Raw genomic sequence first — 13,248 nt, forward strand, 5'->3', positions numbered from 1 at the left:
ATTGCTTTCCATTTGTAAAATTGCTTTACATGAGTTTAAATTGTTTTAGACCTACTTATGTGTTGCACATACCAAAATTATGCACAAATCTCTTTTAAGTGAAAGATGTTGAAGCCGCTTTAGAACTGACAAGATGATTTGGGTCTGGAAAACAATAATTAAAAACTAAGGAAAAGCTCTACACAGCCATAGAGCTCTATAAAACACAGGTGCACAGAGGTAGGAATTCAATGTGAATTAAGATTTAATTCTTGTAGGTTGAAGTCAGTGGTACATTTCAAAGAATCACTATGAACTCACATCAGAGTGATGACTTAAGTAGTACTATGTAGAAACATTCATAGAATACCCAGCTGTACACATGGACACCAGTCTCAGCAATAGGCCACACAGTGTTTCCAAAAATCAGTGCAGAAAACAGTGACAAAAGAATGGACAATAGAGCCAAAAAAGTTACTACGATAAACCTCTTCATATCAATTAATATCAATAATTGTTACAATAAATATTCAATCACTACTTCTTTAAGTTTGAAGGATGAGTTTTAGTCTGAGAAAAAGTTGAAGAAACCCATACACTTGGCTTTAAATTATTCTCAAAAGATGCAATACTACAAAAATGACATTCAGACAAAAATACAATGAAACAAGATAAAATAACATAAAGAATGGCATAATGAGACAGCAAGAAAAAAAAAAAAAACATAGTGGCAGCAACAGGACTAAAACAATGTAAAACACATAACATTGTTAAAGCAGCATATGACTTTCATCACTAATTTTTCTTCAAATTTGTAAAACCCCAGTGATATCCTAATGATCACTAATCCATTAGTCTTTCTGTGCTTACACACCTGAATCACTTCCCTCACAGTGAACAACTTCAAAGATGACTCCATCACAAGCAGTCCATTTGCTTACATACCTAACCAATGAGTCATGTGGGCCTTTTTGGAAATTTTGTCGCGAAGTGCATCGTGGGAATGGGAATTCCTCGCAGCCACAGCAGCAACAAACACAGAGACAACAAGCAATGAGACCGTGTCTGCTACCAGGTCAGAGGAAATAGAGGGAATCACTGTAAGTCAATTCTCATCTTATAATACGGGGTGTGTGATCATGAAAAACTATACTTGGACATCAGTTTCATGGCATTTTCAGAATATGTCATTGTGTAGGCTTATCATACACACACTGTAATGAAGTTGTAAGGTCAATTTAACCCATAAAGATCCAAACATCCACCGTTGACCAAAAGCATCTACTGATCTGAACTGTCGATCCACTTATCCTAACAGCACATGTAAATAATTGGTGTAAAATACACTTTGTCATCTTCTCATGGTCATTAGATATGACCCATTTGGACGTTCAGAGGCTCCGTAGTGAACGTAGAAACACCGTCATCTTCTACAACATTGATTCACCAGTAAAACCCATGGAGTGTGATGAATGACAGTGGATGCAGTGGATGGGCACACTTGTTTTTTGTCCAGTTAACACTATATTTTACAGAACAAGTCACCTTCAGTTTTTTTCTGTTTTGATACAATAACCTTTGACTTTACTCTGAGCTTTTATGAACATCTTCATAATCAGTCAATTAAACACAGGAAAACAGATGATTTTCAATGGAAAAAAAAATCAAAATTCAGAGGATAATATTATAATAAATGGTGATAAGTCACTTAAGAAAGGTTAATTAGAGAAAAAAATTCACTTGGGAACTGCCACAAAAGTCATACTGGGTCCTTATGGGTTAAAAACCTCTTGCTACTCTTTTTACAGTGGTAACAAATATCTAATAAACTGAGATAAATATATGTTAAGATGTATAAAATTAGTTTAATCAGGTATTTGACTTTATAGATATTATATATGCGATGTATATACTAATAAATATGCTGAATAAACAATTGAAACTTGTAATTCTTCTCCCTTGTCCATCCATTACTGAAACACTTAGTAAAACTCTTGCTATTTTATGTCCTTATGTATTGAAAAAAAAAAAAAAACTGTTTACTGTTTTGCAAAATAGACCCCCTAGAGGAACAAAAGTAAAGATTTTAGTTTTATGAAAATTGTAACCGCACTTTAAGGCAGGCTTTATAAAATGGTCAAAAACAGATGTTAATTTTCTGTCCGTTACCGAGGGGGTTTTACTATTTTTAAGACAGAAAATTAGGTTAAGATATTTTTTTTAATCACACATCTAAAAATCCTCATTATTCCCTGCAAAATTAGGTATCATTCATCTTTCTACCATAAATAGCTGTGAAAGGACGAGCAACAATGTAGTAAGGCTGTCCATCCGGTACCGTTTGGCCAGCCCCAGATGTAGCCTAACACGAAAATGACAAAGAAAAAAAAAAAAAAAAAACAGAAGACGCCAAATGACAAAACATTAAAGACGCAACATGTTGAACTGAATGTTGAAAATGGCATAAAGACAAAATGAGACAATAAGATGAAAACAATGTAAAAGATCCAACACAACAACAGTGGTATAAAACTGACAATGATGCAACAAGACACAAAAAGGGGAAAATTAGGAAAAATTTATAACAATACGAAAACGGTATAAAAGACAATTGAAAAAACAGTCAACTTTAACACAAACCAAGGCAGTAACTATCTGAAAGATGAAACAAGAGGAAAACAATATAAAAGGCAGTTATCTGTGGTTTTCATCATTTCCTCATGGACTGAACACATCAAACACTTGTCAAACAGCAAAACATTCCAGAAATCCAAAGGTAGAATATTCATAACTATTATCATAATATAAAAATATACTGCAATAATTATTGCAGTATACCATTGTTTTATCATCTAACGCTGTTTTCTATCAATACATTTATCCTCTTTTTGACCATTTCGGAAAAGTGACAAGGATTCATTAAGAACCAGAGTATATTGGCAAAAGGAGAGTCAAAATTCAACAGACAACCAAGCCTTCCTGAGCTTTCAGAGCACCAAACCCTCTAGTCCAACTAGAACACCCTCATTCAGCTGATCACAGCTGAACTATAATTTCAAGGGTTTATTTGAGACTGAGTGTAGAACTTTGATGTGCTCTTCAATTTACGTAGATTCACAACCCTGGTGGAAACACCTCCATGGAGTAGTAGGGTAAATCACCAGGAAAGAATTTATATCAGAGGAAAGATAAGTACAAGAATTGTAAGCAATTATAACAGGTCCCAGCACCTTCATACAATCCAGACAAACAGTTACAATGACTTAAGTGAAACTCCAACATGAAGCTGTGAACAGTACTTCCACATACATTTTTTGTCTACAGTAAAACTACATATGGTCCTCTGGCCCTGAGCTCTGGTGACTCAAACTTTCTCATAACTGTATATAGTGATCTTCCCCACTATCTTTTTTTTGCCAATATTTTAGAAAATCATGACATTTTTTTTTTCATGCATACAAACTGATCAGTCAAAAAAGATGTGAAAACACACACATCAGTCAAATGTTCAAAAGTATGACATGATTAGAAAGAAATATTTCTTCACAAAGCTTTGCCTTAAGCTGGAGTTGAACTCCCAACTTTTGGTACCAGAGTGCACAGTTCTGTCACATGATTTGAGCGTCATCAGCACAGAGGTCAAGCGTAAAATCCTTCAGGATAGATTTTCAATGACATATACTTGAAAATGTATTATGGCATGACCATTTTGCCAAACTGTCCCAAATCTGATTCAGTAAATTGCCAAGGCCATATATTGTACATCCATCATCTATGTTAGGCGGTATGGAGCCATGTGCCCACTCTACTTGTGAATTAAGTAATAGAAAACCTAAAGTTGTGGCTGCTCAGAAATGTTCAACTGATGCACTCGGTAGGGCAGAGCAACATATATAAAATTACTTTAATTAATTAAGTTTTTGTTTGTAAATAATGTATATTAAAAAAAAAAAAAAGTCTAAATCACAAACTAAATTTGGTCTTCTTAAGATAAGTAGTTGAACTACGTGAACCAGCAGAGGGAATATATAGGAAATAAAATGATTCAAATTCTCATCATTGAGTTTGAATGCATTTTGTCAACATCTACTGTTTATACTTTCAGTGCCTCAACTGTGTGACATTTCTGAATTTTCTAATAATAAAAATGAGACATTTGTCTGTTGTCCAGAAATTCTAAAACTGTCAGAATCCTATAGTTGTGTCTACAGTCTAATATTTGTGACAAATGGGATGAGGGGGCCATGAGGTAAAGAGGGCTGAGGTGAATTCTCCTCTGTCTAAACAGAGGCCGTGAGGAAGTGCCCTGTCAGACCGGACACACTGAAGGCACGGCCCAACAGGCTCCCATCCACATCGGTATCGAATCACACCGGTGGAAACACACACACACATACACACATCATTAAAAGAGCGGCAGAGCTAATCCTTAGCGGACGGCGGTGGGTGCAGAGGCCTTACATACCCAGGTATTTGATGGTGAATCCGCGCGGGGGGTTGAGGGACCTCCGCATCCATCCCTCCCTCAACACCTCCAGGTGGTCCTCCTTCCCCTGGATGAGCAGCACATGCTCGTCTATCCAACCCAGGAAGAAGGTCTCGGACACAGCCTCGGTAATCCGCTGGTTCCACACATGTTGCTGGGTATTTTCCGCTTTGAAATCGGCGAATATTTCGTAGCCGGTGTGGTGTCTCGGCAGCTCCTCGCTCTCTGACACCCGGGCAGTCCCAGCAGCAGCCTCCCCAGACCCGATTCTAGACAACACTATAGCCAAGGAATGGGGGGCTATCTGCAGGAAAGACTCCATTGTCGTGTCGGCCTTCTAGCTGGTTGTCGAATACAGTGTTATCATTTTATTCATCCGTTTCAAATTCTGTAAGGCTCAACAGGAAAATCAGTTCATGATAGCTAGCAGGGCGTGTGGCAGCTAGCTAGGCTCTGCAGCAGGCACATAGTCTACTACTGGGGCTCTATGAAGCTAGCCTGCTAGCTTCAGTTAGCTTCGTAGTCTTCCATGAAACCCATTCCTTCACCTACGAGCTCCGTCTTCCTCTTCGGACGAATCATATATCGCCCAAAAACCGGGCCCGGCATTTACTAAAGGTTGATGTCGAACTCTTTTCCCATGAAACGAGAAATGACATTCGTGATTTTCGGTGTAAACGTCGCTGTTACATTACCTTGTATCTGATTAGCCGGATCCTAACGAGTTAATAAATGAATTCATCCAGGCAACGGATGCGGCAAGCAGCCCCTTTCACGTCGCTAGGGATGGACCGAGTCTCGTGGGACACCTGTTTCGGTTTTCCCCTCCTCCACGGTTTAGTGTTATTTACCTGGGGTACGCTCCTTCTCGCCGCCGGAAAATGTTGCCTCGTCTGGTGCCTGGTATGATCCGAACCCGAGCAAAAGGACACAGCTGGATGCAACCTGTCTCATCCAGGTACAGTGATGGCAGGCAGGCATCGCTCCACAGCTGCGTCAAGTGTACAGCTGCAAGAGCTGAAACACGGTCTTCCGGTCACATTTTCAGTTTAAGACCAGCAAATAAACATTTTGCCATCTCTCTCTCTCTCTCTCTCTCTCTCTCTCCCTCTATGAGCTTATTTCTCATGAGCCAAAATGAACGCTAACGAACTCCTGCCAATTCCAATTTTCTGACATGAGGCAACACCCTTTGTGATGTTAACATTTGTCCTATGTCCCAGTCAATGAAGTTTTGTGGAAATAAAAGTTAATTAATTTATTTATAGAGTTTATTTGATAGGGACAATGCAAATTACATAGTAAAACCTCTACCTGTTACAAATAAGCTGTAGTAACTGATGATTCACATAAAGAGATTATAGCTATTGCTAGTGTTCATCTCCAGTCCCTAGTCAGGCTTTTAGCAAAGAAAGAAAGACAAGTAAAAAAACATTTAAGAATTCATAAAATGACAATGTACAATCACAGATGTTTTATATATATATATATACATATATATATATGTAAATATTTAAAGTCACATAAAAGTTGTTAAAAATGCTCACATCTCTGATTTTGCTTTAGCCAGCCTTTGACGCTTTTGTTAAAAGTTTTTATATCTTGTGTTAACTTTATTTCTGAGTGTTGTGTGTTCTACATTTGTGTTTTCAGTAAAATATCTGTTGTGTTCATACTGTAATTTGTCAATGTTGTTCAGGGGTTGTCCTGTTATATGACTGTAAATCATTAATATTTGGAAAACTTACAAAAATACCCCAGAGAGTAGTGAAACAAATCTAATCACTAGTGAAGTCAATATCCAATTCCAGTTTCATTCAATCAAATGATAAATGCTTAGACAAAAGCATTTAAAAGTTCTAATTATACACAAACCTGCCTTCCCCAAACTTAAAGGGTCTTGACTGATCAGGCTGACTAGGGGTTCCACTTTTGACAGGGATTGCACAGCGTATATATCACTTCTGCCCACTTTGTCCCACATATTGAGACAATGTCCCATGGTTTTTAAAGGTAAAGTTCAAGCCAAGTTCACAGAGTTTTAAGAAAATCTGCAAATATAAATGGAATTAATGTTTGTTTCCAAGACATTTCAGTGAACAGGCTGAACCAAAGGGCTCAAAATAAAGCAGCAATTCACAGTGACAACAAGTACAGCAGAATAACTCTGACCAATAGGTTAGATTGTCACCTTATGTTCATTTTCAAATGTCATTGTCCACACATTGATCATTTTCATTGGATTGACAATTGACACCATTGTAACGTTTTCAAAACTTACTGGCCGTGTTATTATATTATTCCATTAGGCCATCCCAATGCCAGGCATATTCACCTATCCTGGACCTTTGCCAGGGGCAGCTCAAAGCTCTGCCATGGGAAAGTTCATGTATATATCTTATTGTGTAAATAAAATAATAAAATAATGAAGTACAAATACTTTTTTACATTACTTAAGTAGAAATTTTGGTTATTTATACGTTACTGGAGTTTGTTTTTGTTTTTTGTTTTTTGTTTTTTTTTTTCCAGTAGACTTTTTACTTCTATCTTCTACTGTACCTGTGGTACAAGCCAAAGTTTTTGTCCTAATGGCATTTTTTCCTCTTACATTCACATTTATACTTTAAGTATGTCTGAAACCAGTACTTTCAGACTTTAACTTGAGTTAAAAGCTTGAGTTGATGCTTCAACTACTACAGAAGTTCTTTTAAACCCTAGTATCTATACTTCTACCCGAGCAATGAATGTGAATACTTTTGACACCTGTTCTTTTTAAAGCAGTCTTACTTTATTTTACATCATTATATCTTAACTCTCCTTTGCACTTTTTTTTTTTTAAGTCAAATTATTAGGCTGACACCAATATGTTTTGGTTCCTTCATTTTTTTTATATTATTATTTTTTTAATTGATTTTTTTAAATAAATTCTTTGTTTTTCAAACACATACTGTATAGTTTCATATTTGATCGATATTGCATGCAGTGATTATTTTATGTAGTGACCTTTACCACACATTTTAAGCCATCACCATTTCTCCTTATAACTTCATTATTTTGTTTTTAAAACATTCAGTAATTGTTAATAATATTGTTTTCTAATTTATATGTACCAATACAGTTTCAAACATGTTTTCATCACCATTCATTTATTTAGCAGTATGATTAAGGTATTAACTTTAGTAATGTTTTGGCTAGGTGTCGAGGATGTTTTATGTGTAAGTGAAGAGATTTTACAAAGTTCAGCATAATACATATACTTAAAATACTGATTCCCCTTTGAGATTCTTCCACATTGGTTTTGTTATGGAGCCAAGGTCCTTGCCTTTTTGTCTAAACCCAAAGACTAAACTGAACCTGAACAACCATTGATAATTACAACTGTCAGTCACATATTGAATCTTCCTACCATCTTAAAACACCTCTGACTAGCCAAAACCTCAGATTAGGGGACAGATTTTGTACACTCTAAAAACACAGAGAAAGAGGTAGAATTCTTGTCTAATGAATGTAATGACAGAAAAGGAATTCTTGCCTTGATTTACAGTAGCTGCAAGTGAATGTAATTTTTTATTGATGAAAATTTCTTTTTTGTTTCCTCAGCAGGCAGAAGGTAGGTGTGGTGAATGATGGGTGATTCCAAAACCCAGGACTTTGACACCAGAGAACACAGTGTACATCCCTGCAGCAGCCCTTTCCCATTAAATATCAAGTGCATTTGAAGTTTTGAAAAGTCACCAAAAAAGTCACCAAAAGTCACAACACACTTTATGTTGGGCTTAGCCAGACATCACTTGCTCCACTGCAGCTAGTTCAAAATGCTGCAGCTCAACTTTTAACTGGAGCAAAAAATAGGACCATATCACCCCAATTTTAGCATCATCACTGGCTCCCAGTTCATATTTGAAATTATTTTAAAATTCTTTTATTTGTTTTTAAATGCCTCAATGACCTTGCCCCGCACTATCAGTGTGACCTGCTTCAGTCATACACTCCCTCATGCTCTCTCAGATTGGCAGATCAGTTACTGTTAGTTGTCCCTAAGACAAACAGGAAGCTGAGAAGTGACAGGACTTTTTCAGTCACTACCCCCAAACTGTGGAATGAACTACCTTTGCACATCACAACTCAATTTCTGTTTTTAAATCCTCTCTTAAAACTTTTTTTTTTCTCTTTAGCTTTTAACTCAGTGTGAGAGGTTGGCTTTTATTGTTTTAATATATAGCTACTTTTATTGTTTTTATTAATTTCTTTCATTTGTTTTATTTGTTTTTATGTCTGTGTACAGCACTTTGGTAAACTGTGTTGTTTTTAAAGTGCTTTAGAAATAAAAGTTGACTGGACAGAAAGCGGAACTTTCACATATGTTCCAACAGTTCAGGCCTTTTCCCTGCCTGCCTTGGAGGGGGGTCCATCTGTTGGGGTGCCACTAGGCAGCATGGGCTCTGGCCATTCAGCTGAGGAGAGGGACTGATCCAGCTCAGAGGAAGTTGGTTCCCACCTTCTGGACCCCCTCCACCCACCTAGGGTGATGGCTTTTGTTTGGTTTTTTTGGGATGTCAGGAGCCATCTCTTGATGGGGGAGTTCTGTCACAGTTTGCTTGCAGCAGTCTCACTTGCCACACCTCATCAGCCACAGACAGTTTCACCTGGGACGACCAACTACTGTTCTCTCCCTCATCAGCAACCATCCACTCCACCTGTTACTCACAGGTGTGCCAAATCAGCTGGCCAGTATTAAAGCATTTCTGGTTCAGCTCCTCTTTGCCAGATTATCCTAGCTTCATGCCTGTCTCTCCAGCACTCTGTTCCTGCTTGACTTCTTGGTTCCGACCACATCTGATTCTGTTCATGTTTCTTCATCTCTGCCCCAGTAAGCCAACCAACCTTCTGTCCCTGACTATGAGATCTACCTTGATTTTTCCTGTTCTCTCTTTCCTGCCTGTGACGGCATGACGCTTACTGGTCCCAGCTTTCCTGAGCGCTGATTTTTCTATCCATGTCTGTGTCTTCTGCGTCGCCTCAGTGAAGGATCCACCTGCCTTCTCCGTGGTTCCAACACTTCAAACCCCTGCTGATCCTGAGCATTGCACCTGCCCACCTGAACTCTCCCACATCCTGATCATTGCCTGTGTTATATTTCAATAAAAGTTTTGGAACTGTTCATCTGAGTGTGTTCCATGTGTCCTCCAAATACACTAGAGAAACAAGTGAGTATATAGCATGTTTTCTATAACATTCCTTTCTTTTGATCATTTTGGTGATCTAAGATCATGAAAAGGAGACAACACAGGAAAAATGTAAAACAAATTTCAGTCAAGATAACAATCAAGACATTGTCTGAAAACATGTTACTTAGACATTCAGCAAAACATCAAACACATCATCTAGTCAACTGCCGACAGCTCAGTTAACACCACTAGGTTTCTGAATGACTAGAGCTTCTGTTGTCACTGTTCGGTTTCTACTCTCATTTTTGCTATCAAAGAGACTGTGATTGGCAGATTGTGAGGTTGTTGGGTCTTGCTTGTAAGACCTTCTCCATCTTGTAGGACCATCTCAGGGCAGTTTCTGAGATGTGTGCTCAGAAGGTTCTGTGCATGCATTTGTGTTAATCATTGGCACAACTTCTAAACAGTGCTCCTTCCTCCTTCCTGTCATGGCTGGCATGTATCCAGGTTTCTCTCTCAGCCACCTTGGTAGTGGTGTGCATGATCATCAGCACCTGTAAAAAGGACTTCAAATGGACTGAGATTAGTGTGTTTGTTTCTTCATTCTCATGTACATCAAAGCTAGGTGCAGCACCTTAATCCAAGACAGATCTGTTTCCTCTCAACTTTTGGTCAGTTTTTGTTTTAGGGTGCTATTCCCTTGCTCCAATGCCTCTGGCACGGTGGTATTCACCATGAGTTCTCAGATCTATGCCTGGATTACCACTGAGCTGTTGTATAGCTTCACTGATAAAGTGTGAGCCATCGTCACAGGACAATTTTGCTAGAATTCTAGAGTCATGGAAGGATTTCTGTGAGTAATTCAAGTCAATTCAGTTTTATTTGTAGAGCCTTATATCACAACAAGGTTGCCTCACAGGGCTTTACAGAATTCGTTGGATATGAAAACAAACAAGTCAAATAAACAGTAGATGAAGGAAATGGATTAATGTCCTGGGCATCCCCTACCCTAAGACCCTCCTTCTCGGCAAGGAGAAACTCCGAAACCCAGTGGGAAAAGAGAAACCTTGGGGAGAACCACAGCGAAGGAGAGATCCACTCCCATGGACGGACAGGCTATAGATGCACCAGGACTGATGGATGTCCATTTGCAGATGTAGTTCCAGTCTGTAAGGATGCAGTAGAGTGGGAGCACATGAGGGGTTCCATCTCAGATCCCGTCGTCCTTGGGCCCCAGGCGGCTACAACTGAAACAGTAGCCACTCCCCCAGAGGCAAGTGGGGAAAAGTGACACTGGGTGAATAGTGATGAACAGACTCAGTAAAATAAATATTGGAAGTACAGACAAAAGTGGTACATAGTACCAGAAACAGGTGATAGGAGTCAGTGCACTGTACTTCCCCCAGCATTATAGCTCCTAGGGCAGCTTAGACTGAACTGTGGGGCTCAGTCTGTTTTTAACTAGCCTGACCATAAGCTTTTTCAAAGAGGAATGTTTTTAGCCTAATCTTAAATGTAGAGACTGTGTTGGCCTCTTTAATATTAGCTGGAAGCTGATTCCATAAGACAGGAGCTTGGTAACTGAAGGCTCCAGCTCCTACTCTACTTTTAGAGACGCTGGGAACTACCAGTAGACCTGCATTCTGAGAGCGAATTGTTCTGTTGGGATGGTGTGGTACTAGAGCATCTTTGAGATAAGAAGGGCCAATACCATTAATGGTATGGTCTTGTATGTAAGATGGAGGATATTAAATTTAATTCTAAACTCGACTGGAAGCCAGTGAAGGACTTGGAGCACAGGGATGATGTGCTCTCTTCTATTAGTTCCTGTTAGTAGTCTTGCTGCTGCGTTCTGAACTAGATGAAAACTTTTTAGAGAATTTTTAGGACACGCTGTGAGTAGGGAGTTACAATAATCTAATTTAGGTGTAACAAACGAAAGAATCAATAAAAAAAATCAGCATCATTTTTAGACAGAATATTTCTAATTTTGACTATGTTGCGCAGGTGGGAAAAAGCTGTTCTGCAGGCTTGGTTAATATGAGCTTTAAATGATAGATCTGGGTCAAATAGAACTCCTAGGTTTTTAACTGTGGTGCTGGGGGCTACACTCACATTGTCCAGCGTGACTATCTGGTCAGTTAGGAAGTCTCTCACATTTTTAGGGCCTATTATAATAACTTCTGTTTTTTCAGGGTTAAGTAAAAGACAATTAGCACACATCCAGGTCTTTATGTCTTGGACACAGACACATAGTTTATTCGCTTGCCTGGTCTGATCAGGTTTAATCGATAAATACAGTTGTGTGTTGTCTGCATAACAGTGAAAATGAATGCCATGTTTTCTAATGATGTTACCTAAAGGCAGCATATACAATGTAAACAAAATGGGCCCGAGGACCGCCATAACTAACTCTGGAATACTGTGACGATTGTTGGTTTACATTGACAAACTGGTACCTATTAGATAAATAGAATTTAAACCAGCAGAGGGCTGCTCCTCTAATGCCTATGTCCCATTCTAATCTCTGCAGTAAAATACTGTAGTCAGTTGTGTCAAAGGAGTAGGGTGCTGGTCACTACACCAGCAGTTTGCTTTGAGGTGGGGAAGGCTTTGATCACATGTCTATCATTACTAAACAGTACTTCTTGCATTCTAATGGGCTTAGTTCAGCGAAGTCCATCATCATACTGTATATTCACTGCAGCTGGAGTTCAGCCAAACAGTTGTGCTCTTCACCATCGTCTGGAAGGAGAACAGATGCAGGGTTTAGAACGTTGCAGCATTTACCAAGCATATAGTAGGACATGTTCTTCTCTAGCTCCTGCTACTTTTAACTTAAAACCCACCTTTGTAATTTTTTCACGACTGAACGTTTGCTCTAAGGTCTCGTTTGTGTTGTCCCTCGAGACGTGTGTGTGGACTGGTTCGACTGCGTGGTGAAGCTTACTGACCGTTCACAGTTGTGCGTCCTGACGGGTATGTTGTAAAAGTGCTCAGGTTTCCCCTACAACATCTCAGTTGTCAAGCCTAAAACTAACATTCATTTTATACATAGGCATCGCCGTGAAGCTGTGACCTGGACTTGGCCTGCTGCCTTGCCTTTCACCCTGCCTTTTTGTCTTTCCCTTTATTTTATCTTGCCTGTATTTATATGAACTGTGATGATGTTAACTGAAAATACTCAAAATGAAAATAAAGAAGCTCAAAATAACTCTTCAACTTAGAACTATGAAATATTAAAGAAATATATTGCAATATATGGAACATTTGTGCCTCATCAATGAATGAACCTGTGTGGCCTCCTGGTCCTGGGCCTATCCCAGGTGGCATTGTTGGTTTTTATTCATTTTGTTTTGATATATTAGGTTATAATATTATTATTATTATTATTATTATTTTGCCATAACCCTCATCTTGCCATTAGATGAAAATATGCTATACTCTCATCAAATCCTATTGAATATCTACTGTTAAAAAATTGGACTAATATTTACGAGCACGGAGAGAGACAGAGCTGGGGAGATTCTGGTAAAGCAGTTGAAGGGTGCTGGAGCTAAGTAAGTAATCAATCCCACATCCCAGGACAGCGAGATTGTAACCAACCAGTTAGGA

At 38.7% G+C, this 13,248-nt stretch overlaps 1 protein-coding gene and 2 long non-coding RNA genes across 3 annotated transcripts in view; 1 reads left to right on the forward strand and 2 right to left on the reverse strand.

Moving 5' to 3' along the window:
- LOC115427090 (storkhead-box protein 2-like) overlaps positions 1–5,483 on the reverse strand; it is a 78,153-nt gene extending 72,670 nt beyond the window's left edge. Inside the window, exon 1 of the mRNA XM_030145486.1 lies at positions 4,445–5,483. Within this exon, the coding sequence (XP_030001346.1) occupies positions 4,445–4,787 (343 nt within the window). The 5' untranslated portion in view covers positions 4,788–5,483. The remainder of the gene's footprint in view (positions 1–4,444) is intronic.
- LOC115427094 (uncharacterized) overlaps positions 1–13,248 on the forward strand; it is a 15,193-nt gene continuing 1,945 nt past the window's right edge. Inside the window, exons 1-2 of the long non-coding RNA XR_003936434.1 lie at positions 1–14; positions 320–321. This is a non-coding gene — a long non-coding RNA (uncharacterized LOC115427094). The remainder of the gene's footprint in view (positions 15–319; positions 322–13,248) is intronic.
- LOC115427093 (uncharacterized) overlaps positions 10,860–13,248 on the reverse strand; it is a 24,409-nt gene continuing 22,020 nt past the window's right edge. The window contains exon 3 of the long non-coding RNA XR_003936433.1: positions 10,860–10,949. This is a non-coding gene — a long non-coding RNA (uncharacterized LOC115427093). The remainder of the gene's footprint in view (positions 10,950–13,248) is intronic.

Source organism: Sphaeramia orbicularis, chromosome 10, assembly GCF_902148855.1.
Source record: "Sphaeramia orbicularis chromosome 10, fSphaOr1.1, whole genome shotgun sequence".
NCBI lineage: Eukaryota > Metazoa > Chordata > Actinopteri > Kurtiformes > Apogonidae > Sphaeramia > Sphaeramia orbicularis.